General features: G+C 50.6%; 1 protein-coding gene across 5 annotated transcripts in view; it reads right to left on the reverse strand.

Moving 5' to 3' along the window:
- The window catches only part of ARHGAP22 (Rho GTPase activating protein 22), a 169,092-nt gene that overhangs the window by 19,812 nt on the left and 135,361 nt on the right, over nucleotides 1-13,919 (reverse strand). For 4 of the 5 annotated variants that reach the window (XM_035023620.1, XM_035023650.1, XM_035023630.1 and 1 more), the window contains one exon: nucleotides 9,288-9,464. In XM_035023620.1, the coding sequence (XP_034879511.1) occupies nucleotides 9,288-9,464 (177 nt within the window). The remainder of the gene's footprint in view (nucleotides 1-9,287; nucleotides 9,465-13,919) is intronic. The other variant, XM_035023640.1, reaches the window with a different exon arrangement.

Here is a 13,919-nt window from a genome sequence, read left to right on the forward strand (position 1 = left end):
TGGGCAGCACAGGGCCCCTCTTCTTGCTCTACTAAGCAGGGCTGGGGCTAGGATGAGGCAATATGAGGCACTCCCCACAGGTGCAGAATTTAAGGAGGTGTCAAAAACTTCAATAAGATAAATATTTTAGGGGCGCCTGGGTGGCTCAGTCGGTTAAGCGGCTGCCTTCAGCTCAGGTCATGATCCCTGGGTCCCGGGATCGAGCCCCGCATAGGGCTCCCTGCTCAGTGGGAAGTCTACTTCTCCCTCTCTCTTTGCCTGCCTCTCTGCCTACTTGTGCTTTCTCTCTCTGTGTCAAATAAATAAATAAAATCTTTAAAAAAAAGATAAATATTTTATTGCAATATTTTTAAAAATACAAATTAAATGCAAAAAAAAATCCATGATGAACGAGTTATCAAAATTTTAAGTAATGACAGGCTCCAACCCTGCTCTTGCAGAGACTTCGTGAGCGCCTCACCCTAACCCCACGGATCCCGTCTTTATTTAAAATTTCGATGTTTATCATGGGTGTTGTAGGCTAAATAATGACCCCCCTAAAATGTCCAAATCCTAATCCCTGGGACCTGTGACTGTGTTATCTTACCTAATAAAAGGGACTTGGTAGACATGACTAAATTAAGGATGGAGAGATTATACTGGATCATCCAGGTCAGCTTCCTAAGAGGGAAGCAGAGGAAGTCTGACTATAGAAGAGGTAGTGATGTAAAAAGGGAAGCAGAGACCACAGTGATGGGGCCACAACCAAAGAAGGAGGGCAGCGTCTAGAAGGTGCAGAGGCAAGGGACAGGGTCTCCCAAGAGCCCCCGGAAGGAACAGGCCATGCCAACACCTTGATTTTAGCTCTGTAAGACTCAGTTCTGACTTCTGACCTCCAGAACTGTGAGAAGATAAATTTGTGCTGTTTTGAGCTAGTTTGTGGCAATTTGTTGAGCAGCAAGAAGAAACTAACGTCATGGACTTTTTACATTAATTTTCATTAAAAAAATATTACAATGAAACGTTCATCTTGATTACTGAGTGTTTTGGTGCCCCCCCAAATTCTGTGCTCCGTGTGGTGCTGCCTTCCCAGAGTTCACCAGCACGAGGGAGGAAGGGCATTTTGTGATGCCGGTGAGGGCCGCGAGCCAAGGAATGCCCCGCCCTGCCCTAAACCTGCCAGAGAAGCCTGGAGCTCCCACGGCCCCGGGACCCTCTGGGTCTGAGCAGCACTGTCCCCCTTAATGAGAAGGGCCCAAGGGCTCAGTTAAAGGCACCTGCTCTGGGAGTAGGTGGACCCTCCCAGTGGACATGTGGGCTCTGGTGCCGACTTGCTTTCTCCTCCTGAGCTTCAGTTCTCCCACCTGTGTGGGAGGTACTTATTTGGGAGGGCAGACCCTCAGCTTCTCAGCCCTGCCCCAAGAGGACAGTTTTATGACCATTTCTGAACACCCACCCTTACCAGGCCCCACAACTAAAAATGACCTCCCCTCCATGTGGGATGGGGGTCATCCTGGCCAGGGCATAATCTAGAGCTCATTATGGCAGTGCCCATTAGAGTCCAGAGCCTCCTAAATGGAGAGCACCTGCCGACTTCCGTCCATCTGGGGAATTGGGGTGGGGGGGTGGTAGAGAGGATTCTGGCAGGTCTAACACGATGACCACATGGGCTGTGCTAGGGCAGTGCCTGCTGGTCTGTGAATGGGATAGTTACCGTGCAACTAGTCATAGAGCGCTGGCCCCCAGACTCCTGCATCCAGCTGCCCACGCAGCCCCTGTCCCGGTCTAATGACAAATAGACCCCTCAAACTCAAACATGTCCAGAATGGAACTGCGGTCTTGCTGTGACCTCCCAAACCTGTTCTATGCTGAGTCTTCCCCTCTTGGCTAATGACAGCTCTGTCCCCAAGGCCTCTCAGTAGGACCTCTCGGAGTCCACCTGCCGGCCCCCGCTCTCTCACACCCATCCAGGGCTCGTCGGTCCTATTTCAAAACAGACTCAGAACATGGTTACTTTCACCGCCACCCACCGAAGCAAAAGCACCCTTGACTCTTGCCCAGAGAAGCCCGAATATCTGTGTCTTGGCTTCGCCTCATCATTGTCCCTGGCGTGGGGGCGCAGGGGTCAGCAGTCAGAATGGCCCTTTTCAGCTGTAGATCAGATGCCGTCATTCCTCAGCCCAAAGCCCTCCAACGTCCCCTCCCCCTTTCACTTGGGAGTAGGAGGCCTGGGCGGCAGGCTCCTTCCCATCTGCCCTGTCCCTCGCCCCTCAGGCCCACCTGCCTCTGTGCTTGTTCAAGATCATATCGGACGTGCTCTGCTGTGGCCCAGGCTGTCGCCTCGGTCTGGTGCGCCTTCGCCGGACCTCCCTGCTCGCTTTCTCACCTCCCAACACTGTTTGAATGTCCTGCCCTCCCCACTGTATTTAAAACTGCTTGTTTGTACCCACCACCTTCTAAAACACAGGTTCACCAGCAGCACTAGCAGTGCCTGCGACCTTGTTCAAAATACAAATTCTAGGGCACCAAGTGAGCTGGAAGCCTGCGGGCGGGGCCAGCAGTCTACTTTCATAGGCCTTCCTCTGGGCGACGCTGATGCTAGCCAACACTTGGGAACCACTGCTCTGTGCCTTGTGATTTAACTTTCCTGGTTAGTGGCCATCTGGGGAGTGGGAAAGAAGCTCCCTCTGATCTCTTTTTTGCCCTGGCACATTCCCTGCCTGCAGAGGGCAGGTGTGCTGTGTTTGCTGAATGAGTCAGGGCTACCTAGTATTGAGGGCACCTGGGTGGCTCAGTCCGTTAAGCGTCTGCCTTCAGCTCAGGTCATGATCCCAGGGTCCTGGTATCAAGCTCCGCATCGGGCTCCCTGCTCAGCGGGGAGCCTGCTTCTCCCTCTGCCTGCCGCTCCCCCTGCTTGTGCTCTCTCTCTCTCTGTGAAATAAATAAATAAAATCTTTTTAAAAAATCCACTGTTATTTAAAAAAAAAAAAAAAGAGTGCTGAGCACTTGGCATTGATCTTCTCTCTTAATTCCATGACAATCCTGCAAAGAAGACACTCTTATTCCTGTTTTGCAGAAAAAGACAGAGAGGGTAACTGGCATACCCAGGGTCACACAGCAAGCCAAGGACAGAGCCAGATCACATGAGAACACAGCCCAGTGCTGAAATCTGTGCTCACTCTGCCTCCTCTCACTCATCAGTGCAACTGGTGTTGCCAAGCACCTTCCTGTGAACATCAGACCCTCCCCTGAGGGCTTGCAGTCCTCTCCAGATACCCATGCAAGCACCCATCAATGCCAGGGAGCCCTAGCTACTCTGTGGGCCCCTCCCCTCCCCTCTCACAGTGAGCTGGCTAGGAAGTGCTGCCCCTGTTCCCAGAGCTGGGCACAGAAGTCCAGAGATCCACAGGAGAGCGTTATCCTCTACACAAGATCAAGTCTTCTGATCCATGAACATGGGATGTCTTTCCATTTATTTAGATCTGTTTCGGTTTCTTTCAAAAATGTTTTGTCACTTTCAGAGTAGTAAGTTTTATACTTCTTTTGTTACATTAATTCCTTAGTATTCTCTTCTTTTTTTTAAAGATTTTTATTTATTTATTTATTTGAGAGCAAGAGAGAGAGAGAGCACAAGCAGGGTGAAGGGCGGAGGCAGAGGCAGACTCCCTGCTGAGCAGGGAGCCTGATATGGGACTTGATCCCAGGACTCGGGGATCATGACCTGAGCCAAAGGCAGACATTTAACCGATTGAGCCACCCAGGTGCCCACTCAGTATACTTTTCTTTGGGATGCTATTGTAAATGAAGTTGTCTTTTAATTTCATTTTCAGTTTGCTCATTGCTCCTGAAAGAGAAATACAATTGATTTGTGTGTATTGACCTTATATCTTGCAGTCTTGCTGAATTTTTTATGACTTTTAATTGTTTTCTAGTGGATTTCTTAAGATTTTCTGTACATGAGATCATGTTATCTGCAAATAAGAGATACATTTACTTCTTTCTTCCTTTCTAATCTGGACGTATTTTATGTCATTTTCTCGTCTAATTGCTTGACTAGAACCTCCAGTACAGTGCTGGATAGAAGTGAGAAAAGTGAGAATCCATGTCTTCTTCCTGATCTCAGAGCAGAAGGATCCAGTCTTCCTCCATAAGTATGATGTTGCCTGTGAGTTTTTCGTAGATACCCTTTATCAAGTTGAGGAAGTTCCTTTCTATCCCTATCCCTAGGCCCTTGTATGTTTTTATTATGAGAGGGTGCCAGACTTTATTAAATGCTTTTTCTGAGTCTATGAGATGATTATGTGGTTTTTGTCTTTTCTTCTATTGATGTATTACAATTGTTGATTTTCAGGTGTTAAGCCACCCTTGCATTCCTGGGACAAATCTCATTTGGTCATGGTATATGATCCTTTCATATATTGCTGGATTCAATTTGTAAGCATTTTGTTGAGGATTTTTGCATCTAGATGCACAATATCAGTGCTCTAGCCATTCTTCTCTCCCTCCGCTGTACCATCAATCTTTCACCTTGCTGTTTTATCTCCCAACTCAAACAACAACAACAAAACAACCCTCTCTTTACCTGACTTCCCCTCCAGCTACTGTCCCATTTCTCTTTCCCTTTACAGCAAACTTCTTGAAACAGTTGGTTATTCTCACACTCCAATTCCCTTCTTCTTATCCTTTCTCACGAACCACTGTTCTCAGGCTTTATTGCCAGCACTCCGGCGGAACCACAGGTGCCCAAGGCAGCAGGGAACTGTGCTCAATGTCTGTTCTCTTCTTGTTGATCTGTCCACAGTGCATGTTGTCACTGCTCCTTCTTCCCGAGACATTCTCTTCATTTGGCTCTGGATCCCCAACTCACTCCTGGCTCCTCTCCCTTACTTCTGAGCCCCCTCTGCTGGCTCTTCCTCTGCCCCTGACTTCTCACCTGGGAGCAGCTCAGGACTCAGCCCTGGTCCTTACATCTCATCACCAATACCACCCAGGACCAAGCTGCCACCATTTCTCACTGGCATTATTGAATAATGAGCTCCTACCCGATCGCCCTGCTTCTGTCCTTGCCTTCTTCGATCTCTTCTCAGCACGTGGCCAAAGGGATCCTGTCAGAACCCGAGTCAGGCTCTGCCATTCTTTGTTCAAAACCCACTCACGGCACCAAGGTACTCAGGAAAAGCCAGGGTCACCATGACGACAAGGCCCTACTGACTTACATACCCCCGCCTCTCTGACCTGTTTCCTGCTTGTGCCCTCTTCGCAGACTTTGCTCCAGGCACACCGGCTTCCTTGCTGTTCTTCCAACATGGACACTGCTGTCTTTGCCTCCGAAACTCTCTGCCCGGATACGTGTGTAATTCACCCTTTCATGTCCTTTACTCAAAGGTCCTGAAACTCCGACCCCCATCATTCTTGCTTGCTCTCCCCACCTTATCTTTCTCCACTGAGCTCATCGTCGTCTAACCTGCAATGGGCTTCCTTATCTCACTTGTTCCCTGGTTTCTCTTCTAGAATGTGCGCTTCATGAGGGAGGGCAGGGACCTTGTCTGTCCTGCTCACTGCTGTACCCCCAGCCCCTAGAACACATTCCCAAGTGAATGAATGACTGGCGCAATGAATGAATGCCCAGACAAGTGGTACCGCGGTCCAGGTCACCTCTGGGCAGGCCATCCGCGGTAACAGGCTCCACCGACCCCGCGCATCTGCCCCCCACTTTCTCTGTGGGGACAGCTGGGCTCTCCCCTGACTGCAGCAGGCACGCTACCCGCTCCCGGCTGTCAGAGGTGGCCCACTCTCTGCCAGAACAACCATGCCTGAAAGGGCTCGTGGGCTCCGTGATGAACAGTGAAAGAAGGACCGATCCTCTAAGCCTCCTTTCCAGGGGAACCCAGGCTAATAACCGCTTTGCCAGGAAAGCTGCTGAGGCTGACTGCACCCACCTGCGAGTGCCCACGGCTTGCCCAGACACGTCTGGCATCGCTAACCCCCGGGATTTCTGCGTTTCCTCTACGCTGTGGGTGGAAAGGAGATAAGCGCCTTTGATGATGGTTCCTGTTTTAATTCTTCCACGTTCTTCAGCACACAGCCTGAGAAATTTGATAAACGCTGGGGGGCAGAGGGAGGGACGCATCTGGGTTCTACGTGGGACTCTGCGAAGGGTCCCAGTTGTGCACAAGCACAGAGGAGGCAGGGAGGGAGGGGGCGAGACAAAGACAGAGGGAGACATAGACGTGTGGCCGGAAGCCGGCTCCGCGCGTAGACGGGCTGTGCCAGAGCCCTGCGCAGTCCAAGTCAAAGCACAACGGCGTCTGGGGTCAGAGCACCCACCTTCGTTTCTCAACTTTGCTCCCTGACGGGCTGGGGAGTCTTGGGCAAATTACGTAGCCTCTTCGGCCTTTAGTTTCTCTTTATTTTTATTTTTTATATTTTATATATTGAAATACGTGTACATCCAGGAACGTACTTCAGGCGCACGTGTGCAGACTACACATTATTGCAAAGTGAACGTCTGTGCCACTAGGACCATGGCATTCATTTCTCTGCCTTTCTTTCTTTCTGCTGCCTCATTGTCTATCCCCAAATAATACAGTTTCCTGCTGCCCTATTTTTCGGCTTTATAGAAATGGAATCATACCTATAGCATGTTACTGGGCCTCCCGTGTCCCACTGTACGTGTTTAGGATTCAGGCGTGTTGCCAGGTGGGGCCATAGTTAATTCTTTCTCATTGCTGGTGGGTTTCTGCTGCGAGAACGAATCATCTGTAGTTACCCAGGGCGTTGTTCCTAAACACCGGGTTAGCGCCCGGCCGGCATGGGTAAGGCTGCTGGGAACACGTGACCCATACAAGTCACGTGCACTGTTTTTGTTTTTGCTTTTGAGAGAGCACGAGCGGGGAGAGGAGAAGAGGGAGAGAGAGAATCTCAGGCAGACTCCACACTAAGTGCAGAGCTGGATGTGGGGCTCGATCTCACAACCCTGAGATCGCGACCTGAGCCAAAATCAAGAGTCGGACCGTTAACCGACTGCACCCGCCAGGCGCCCCGTGCGCCCAGATTTCCACCCGGGACATGCGGAGCTGTGGAGCTACTGGGGCCTCGGTGTGCGTAGCATCGGCCGCCGCAGATCCTGCAGGTTTCCCCAGCGAGTCGCACAGGTGCCTGGAGCTCTCTGTCCGCGTCACCCCTTGGAACCACCCGCCTTTCTCGTTCAGGCTTTCTGGCGGGTGTCGTGCTTTCCCACGCACCTCCCTGAGCACCAGTGGGTGGAGCACCGCGGCCTGTGTTCACTGGTCACGAGGATTTCTGTTTGGGTGAAGTGCCTGTTCGAGTCTCCTGCCCGAGCTTCTACTGGCTTGTCTGTCTTCGCAGGAGTTCGCAAAGTTCACCCTGTGAGCTTGTCTGTTCATTTTCCTAATCTGCCTTTTAGTAACAGACGCTCTTCATCCTGTGGAGGACAATTTATCAGCCTTTTCCTATAAGATTAATGACTTTCGGAACTCCTGCAAAAACTCTCTCTCTACCCCAAGGTCACGATGATGTTCTTCTTCCCCCGGTGTTCAAAGGTGGACCTTTCATCATCAAAGTCCAGCTGCATGAGGGCCTGTCTCTGGGCTCTACTTCGTTCCATGGGTTCAATTTCAACCACCCTGCACTGAAGGAAGTCTGTGAAGGCTGCAGAAATCCCTGGGTGGGCCTGGGTCTGGGGTCAAAGTTGCTGTGATCATCAGGAGCAGGGAGGCCATGGCTAACAGGGTGAGGCCATTTATGCCACGTGGGAGAACACCGGACTTTGGAAATGCTATCAGCTCTCCTCCATGAGGATTCATGGCTCTCAGAAGGGCGGTCGGGCAGGCCGCAGCCGGCAATGACAAAGGAGAGAGAGATGGCGAGGTGAGGCGTGAGGAAGGGGCTCGGCCTCTAGGGCACCCGGGGTCTGGAGATGGGCTCTGGGCCCCCACAGGCGAGCTTCTGCCGCCGCCTGACTGTCCACCACTCAGACACTGTGCGGGGGAGAGGGGGCGTTCACGGCTCGCCCGGTCACAGGCCAGCAGCCCCTGGTCTCCACGCTCAGCAGGGAGTTGGTGAACCCGGCCCGGCCCGCGGGGCGACCCCTTCTACAAGCTCTTTCATGATGACTGCAGAGGGCCACCAACCTACAGAGACAGCAACTGCACAGCCGGGGGCCATCCTTCCTTTCTCTCGCACCCCACGTCCCTCAGCAAAGCCCAGCAGCTCCACCTTCAGAACACACCTGCGGCCGGGCTCGCTTCACTGTCTCCTCCACTCCCACGCCAGCCCCGGCCCCCATCGCCTGTGTCTGAGGGCTGTCTCAGCCTGCTGCGCCCACTCTTGTCTCTCGATGCTCCACCCCTCACGTGGCGGCCAGAGGGCCTTTTATAAATCTGAGCCAGGTCGTGTCTCTCTCCTGCTCAGAGCCCTCCTTGGTGCCCCATCAATTTAGAACAAAATCTGAGATCCCCACCATGTTCCCAAGGCCTCGGTGACCTCTCCTGCCTCACATCCTCCACTCTCCCGTCCTCACTCCCTGAGACCCGCTGGCCTTCCCAAGATTCCCTGTGTTCACATCACTCATTCCCACCTCAGGGCCTTTGCACTCGCTGATTCCTCTGCCTGAGTGCTCCTCACCCAGGATTCCCCTGGCTCTTTTGGCCACTTCATTGAGCTGGCTGGGCTACCGCATCTAACACAGCGTCCTCTACCATCCTGCTGAGCTTTACTTCATTCTGTTTCTCTCTACTCGACATCATGTGACACCTTTACTGCTTATTGTCTGTCTCCCGCTGGACGAAGGATGGGGGGAGGGAGGAGGAATCCTCTATTTTGTTTATTACTGAATTCCTAGTGCCTGGAATACAAGCGGTATTACAAGTACGTTTCAGGCACCCAATCAGTGCTCCTAGTCAAGGCGGAGGGAGTAAATGGAGGCCACTGCTGTGAGATGGGACCCGGGAGCAGACTGTGTGCGCAGCGAGGCACAGCAGGGGGGGGACACCGGGCCTGGTGCACACCACCTCGCGGACGTCCACTGTCCAGCAGGGCTCTGGATGCAGCGAGGCAGGCACGCGCCCGCCACAGCACTCTCACTGGAGGAGGGCATGTTTTGGAAAGTTGTCCTGATGTCCCCCGCTGCCCCCCCCACCCCGGCACACAGGAGGTGTGACTCTTGGGGACTGGCAGCACCCCAGGCCAGCACAGCCTGCCTCCTGTAGGCCGCTCGGGACACAGCCAGCGAGCCCTGGGCAAGAGGGGTCTTGCAGGCTCAGTGCAGGGCGGAGGGCCATGATTACCTGAAGGCAAGGGTTCTAGAGGGTGAGCATGCGATCTACGGGCAGTACCTCCGCCAAGCGGGGCCCAGATGACCCGGCGGATGGCCTGCACCCAGTCTTCCATGTCACGCTGGGAGCTGGCCATGAGCAGGAGCGCCTCGGGGGTGGCCGGCACCTTCTCCCGCTCCCCGGCACCACCTGCAAGACAGGAGACACAGGCTTACTGCAAGGACCCCTGCGACAGCGACCGCTACAGCACTCTCCACCCCGAGGCCGGTGAGCCTCTTCTTCCCTGCTGTGGGAGGCCACCTCTCCCAAACCTCTCCGCAATGGCCAGGCTTCTGGTTCTGTTTTGGCAGCCCCCTGCCCCCTTTCCCACTTCCCACGTCTGTCTTTGGGGCCCTTCCAGGTTTCAGTGTAATCCCTTGGTCTTTGTTACATTTCCACATCAAAACGGAAATCATTAGAGCACCCCCAGCCCCCACACTATTAGGGAAAAAGCACTCAGATCTGAGGCCAGCTGGGAGAAGCGCAGAACCCGGAGTAGCCTCACTATGTATTGTGTTTTAAATCCGCTTTCCACCTCCTAATTACAGTGAAACATCACTATGTGCTTTTAACTTAGGCTCTGACATCACAGCCTGCCCTCCTTCCCGAGCCTGAAGAGGAGACCCGCTTCTCCAGAAGTAGTAACATTACGGAGGCTTGCTGTTAAAGCAGCATGAAGTGGAACGCTCCAGAATTCTCCCCTATCCCTACTCAACGGCTAGACACTGGATCCTTATCTAAAGGCGGAAGGGTGGGAAAGCTCAGACTGATGTTCATTAAGTGACTTGTTCCCTAATGTAGCTCCAGTGGGTCTTACATTTTCATGTGTAAATGAACTGATCTTTGGGATATACACAAAACCCAGTTATACTGAACTTTATAGGTGATTTAAGGGATGTTCAAGAACACTCTTGTCTTTGTTCATCTGCAACATCCTGCAATATGTAACTCCCCCATGTGATTGCTTCTGACCCCAGAGCCTCAGACCCTAAGCAGGACTGTCTGCGGGTAGGGGTGTGAGTCTCAGGGACCTGGGTTCTCAAGGGCGTGGGACAGCAGTTAGGGAGAACTGTGAGACCCAGGACACCCCTCGCTAGAGCCCACAGCCCTGGGACGGAGACCAGACAGGAGCAAGTGCTTCCTGAGTACTTGGTACCTGCCTGGGACTCTTCTAGAAGCTGCGGACACTTAAGTGGACCAAACTGACAGACACACCAGCCCTCCTAGGATTCTTTCATCTCCACAAAGACTCTGTGGAGGGAGGTACTATTACTTTCTGCATTTTACAGATGAGGAAAGGGAGGCACAGAGTGATTATGGAACTTGCTTGAATTCACACAGCTACTACGAGGTACAGCCTGGGATCCCAAGTCCCCTGCTCTGGGCTCTGGCCCACCCCACGCTCCTGTCACCCCTCACAGATAAGACAGCCTGCAGGGGTCAGTTTGATAGTGGTCATGGCAAAGCCCCCAAGGACCAGGAAGCGGAGGAGAGTGATTTGAGAGATAGAGCACAGGTGGGGTACGTCCTCACTGAGGGGCACCAAGCAAGGCCAGCAGTCTGGAGAGGCCCGTGCGGCCCAAAGCTCAGGGGGGTGGTGAGCAAGGAGACAAGCTTGCTGGGACCCCAGGATGCCTTCTGCACACCCAAGCCTTGTCCCCGCTGGGCAGCAGGGCTGTGGAGGCAGACGGGAGGGGAGCCAGGGGAGAGACAGCAGAGCCCGAAGCCGGAGAGGTGGCACCCATGGCTTGGTGGGCTGCTGTGGTCATTCATGGGGTGTGGGCGCTGCCACTGAAGTGGGGGTGGGGGGGGAAGCCAGATGCCACTGGGAAGCTTCTCTACAGAAGCTTCTCTGAACCAGTGTCTCAAGATGACTCAGAAGAAAGGGATCTAGGACTTCACGAATTTGTTGTAGTTACTTGCTTGTCCTAAGTATGCACTTTTGTACCTAGTCTTGATTTCACATTTTAAATTCTTTTTCCCTAAGAGAGCCACTCATGTCGCATAAGCTTCATTCAAGTTTCCACCAAACTTGGATCCATCCTGCCCAGAGGTCGGCAGGTGCTCTCCTGCCCAGCTGTACCCCTGCCTTGAGTCCTGCCCTCCTGATGCTCTGAGCCTGCACGTTTAACTTTTCGTGAATGTTTATTTATGCGTATTTTTATATACCCATGTTCAACTTTTTAAGAAACGGCCACAAGTGATTTCCCAAGTGAGGGCACCATTATGTTCCGGCCAGCAAAGTACGAGAGCTCCAGGGCTCCACTCGCCAGCACCAGGTGTGGTCAGTCCTCTCACTCTTAGCCATTCTGATGCGTGTGCAGAGGTAGAGCATCGGCTTTGAATTTGCAGCTCCCAGATGCCTAATGATTTTGGACATCTTTTTTATGTACTTCACAGCTATCCGTGTATCTTCTTCAGTGAAATATCTGTTGAAATCATTTGTTCATTTTTGAAATGGATTGTTCATTTTTTCCTAATGGAGTTTTGAGAGTTCTTTACATATTCCAGATACAAGTCCTTTATCAGATCTATGCTCTGCAAATATTTCTCCCCGTCTGTGCCTTTTCTTTCCGTTAAGAGTGTATTTACAAGAGCAAGGCGCCTGGGTGGCTCAGTTGTTAAGCGTCTGCCTTGGGCTAAGGTTATGATCCTGGGGTCCTGGAATTAAGCCCCGCATCGGGCTCCCTGCTCCGCGGGAAGCCTGCTTCTCCCTCTCCCACCCCCCCGCTTGTGTTCCCTCTCTCGCTCTCTGTCAAATAAATAAATAAAATCTTTTAAAAAAGAGTGTATTTACAAGAGCAGAAGTTTTTAATTTTAGTGAAGCCCAATGTATCCATTTTTTTTTCTTTTATGGAGGGTGCTTCTGGTGTTGTATCTAAGAAATCTTTGCTTAACCCAAGATCATAAGTTTTCTGCTAGAAGTTTCGTGGCTTTAGGATTTACATTTAGGTATATGAGTTAATTTTTGTATTTGGTGCAAGGCATGGATTGAACTTCATTCTTTTGCATATGGAAGTCCAGTTTTTCCAGCACCATTTGAGGAACAGACTGTCCTTTCTCCGTTGACTTGCCCGTACACCCACATGGGTGATGGTGGCCACCCGCACAGACAGTTTTATTTCTTCCTTTCCAATCTGGGTGCTTTTTATTTCTTTTTCTTACCTAATTGCACTGACTAGAGCCTCAAACATAGGGCTGAACATAAGTGGTGAGAGCAGACATCCTCTCTTATTCTTGATCTGATGGGAAAAGCACCAAGCTTTTCATCATTAAGTAGATCTGCTGTAGAATTTTTGTAGATGCCCTTTCTCAGGCTGGAGAATTTTTCATCTGTATTCATGAGGGATTTTGGTCTGTGGTTTTCTTTTCCTAGAAGGCCTTTGTCTGTTTTGGGTACTGGGGTCACACTGGCCTCACAGAATAAGCTGGTAATTATTCCCACCTTTTCATTTTTTTGGAAGAGTTTGTGTACGGTTGCTATTATTTCATACTTTAAATATTTGGTAGAATGCAATGTGAAGCCACCTCGACGTGGAGTTTCCTTTGTGGGAAGGTCTTTAATAACAAATCCCATTTCTTTAATACATACATGTATTTTTTCTTGAGTGAGCTTTGGTAGTTTGTGTTTTTCGAGGAATTTCTTTCATCTCAGTTGTCAAATGCACTGGCGGAAAGTTGTCCATAATATACCCTTAGGATCCTTTTAATATTTGGAGACTCTGTAGTAACGTCACCTCTCTCATTTCTGATGTTGATCATTTGTGTCTTCTTTTTTCCCTCTGATCAATCAGCATTGTTAGAGGGTTACCAATTTTTTTGATCTCAAAAACCTAGCTTTCTGTTTTACAGATTTTGTTTATTGTGTTTCTGGTTAGCAAACTTTTTTTTAATTTATTTTATTTTTTTATTTTATTTTTTTTTAAAGATTTTATTTATTTATTCATGAGAGACAGAGAGAGAGAGAGAGAGAGGCAGAGGGAGAAGCAGGCTCCCAAGGAGCAGGGAGCCTGATGTGGGACTCGATCCCAGGACCCTGGGATCATGACCTGAGCCGAAGGCAGACGCTTAACCATCTGAGCCACCCAGGCGCCCGCAAACTTTTTTTTTAAAGGGCTAAATAGTAAATATTTTAGGTTGTCAGGCCATATGGTCTCTGCCATAACCACCCAGTCTGCTGTTGTAGCTAAAAAGCAGCCACAGACAATATGGAAACAAAAGGGCACAGTTGTGTTAGTATAAAACTTTATTTCCAAAAAGAGGGAGCCAGCCACAGGCTGTATGTAGTCTGCAAATGTGTATTCTAGCCCATTGATTGCATCTCTGATCTTTGTGACTTCTTTTCAACTGTCTACTTTAGGTTTCATTGGGTCTTCTTTCTCTAGTTGCTTATAGTGATTAGCGCTACACTGTTCTAAGTACTGCTTCCAGGCACCCCCCAGATTTTGGTATGTTGTGTTGTGTTAATTTAAGTCAGCTCAAAATATTTTCAACTCCAAATAACTTCCCTTTGGATTTCTTCTTTGACCTATGAGTTATTTGGAAATGAGTTAGTCTCCAAATTGGGGGAATTTTCCAGAAATCTTTGTTATTGATTCCTAATTT

Source organism: Mirounga leonina, unplaced genomic scaffold, assembly GCF_011800145.1.
Source record: "Mirounga leonina isolate KUSES-001 unplaced genomic scaffold, KU_Mleo_1.0 Mir_114, whole genome shotgun sequence".
NCBI lineage: Eukaryota > Metazoa > Chordata > Mammalia > Carnivora > Phocidae > Mirounga > Mirounga leonina.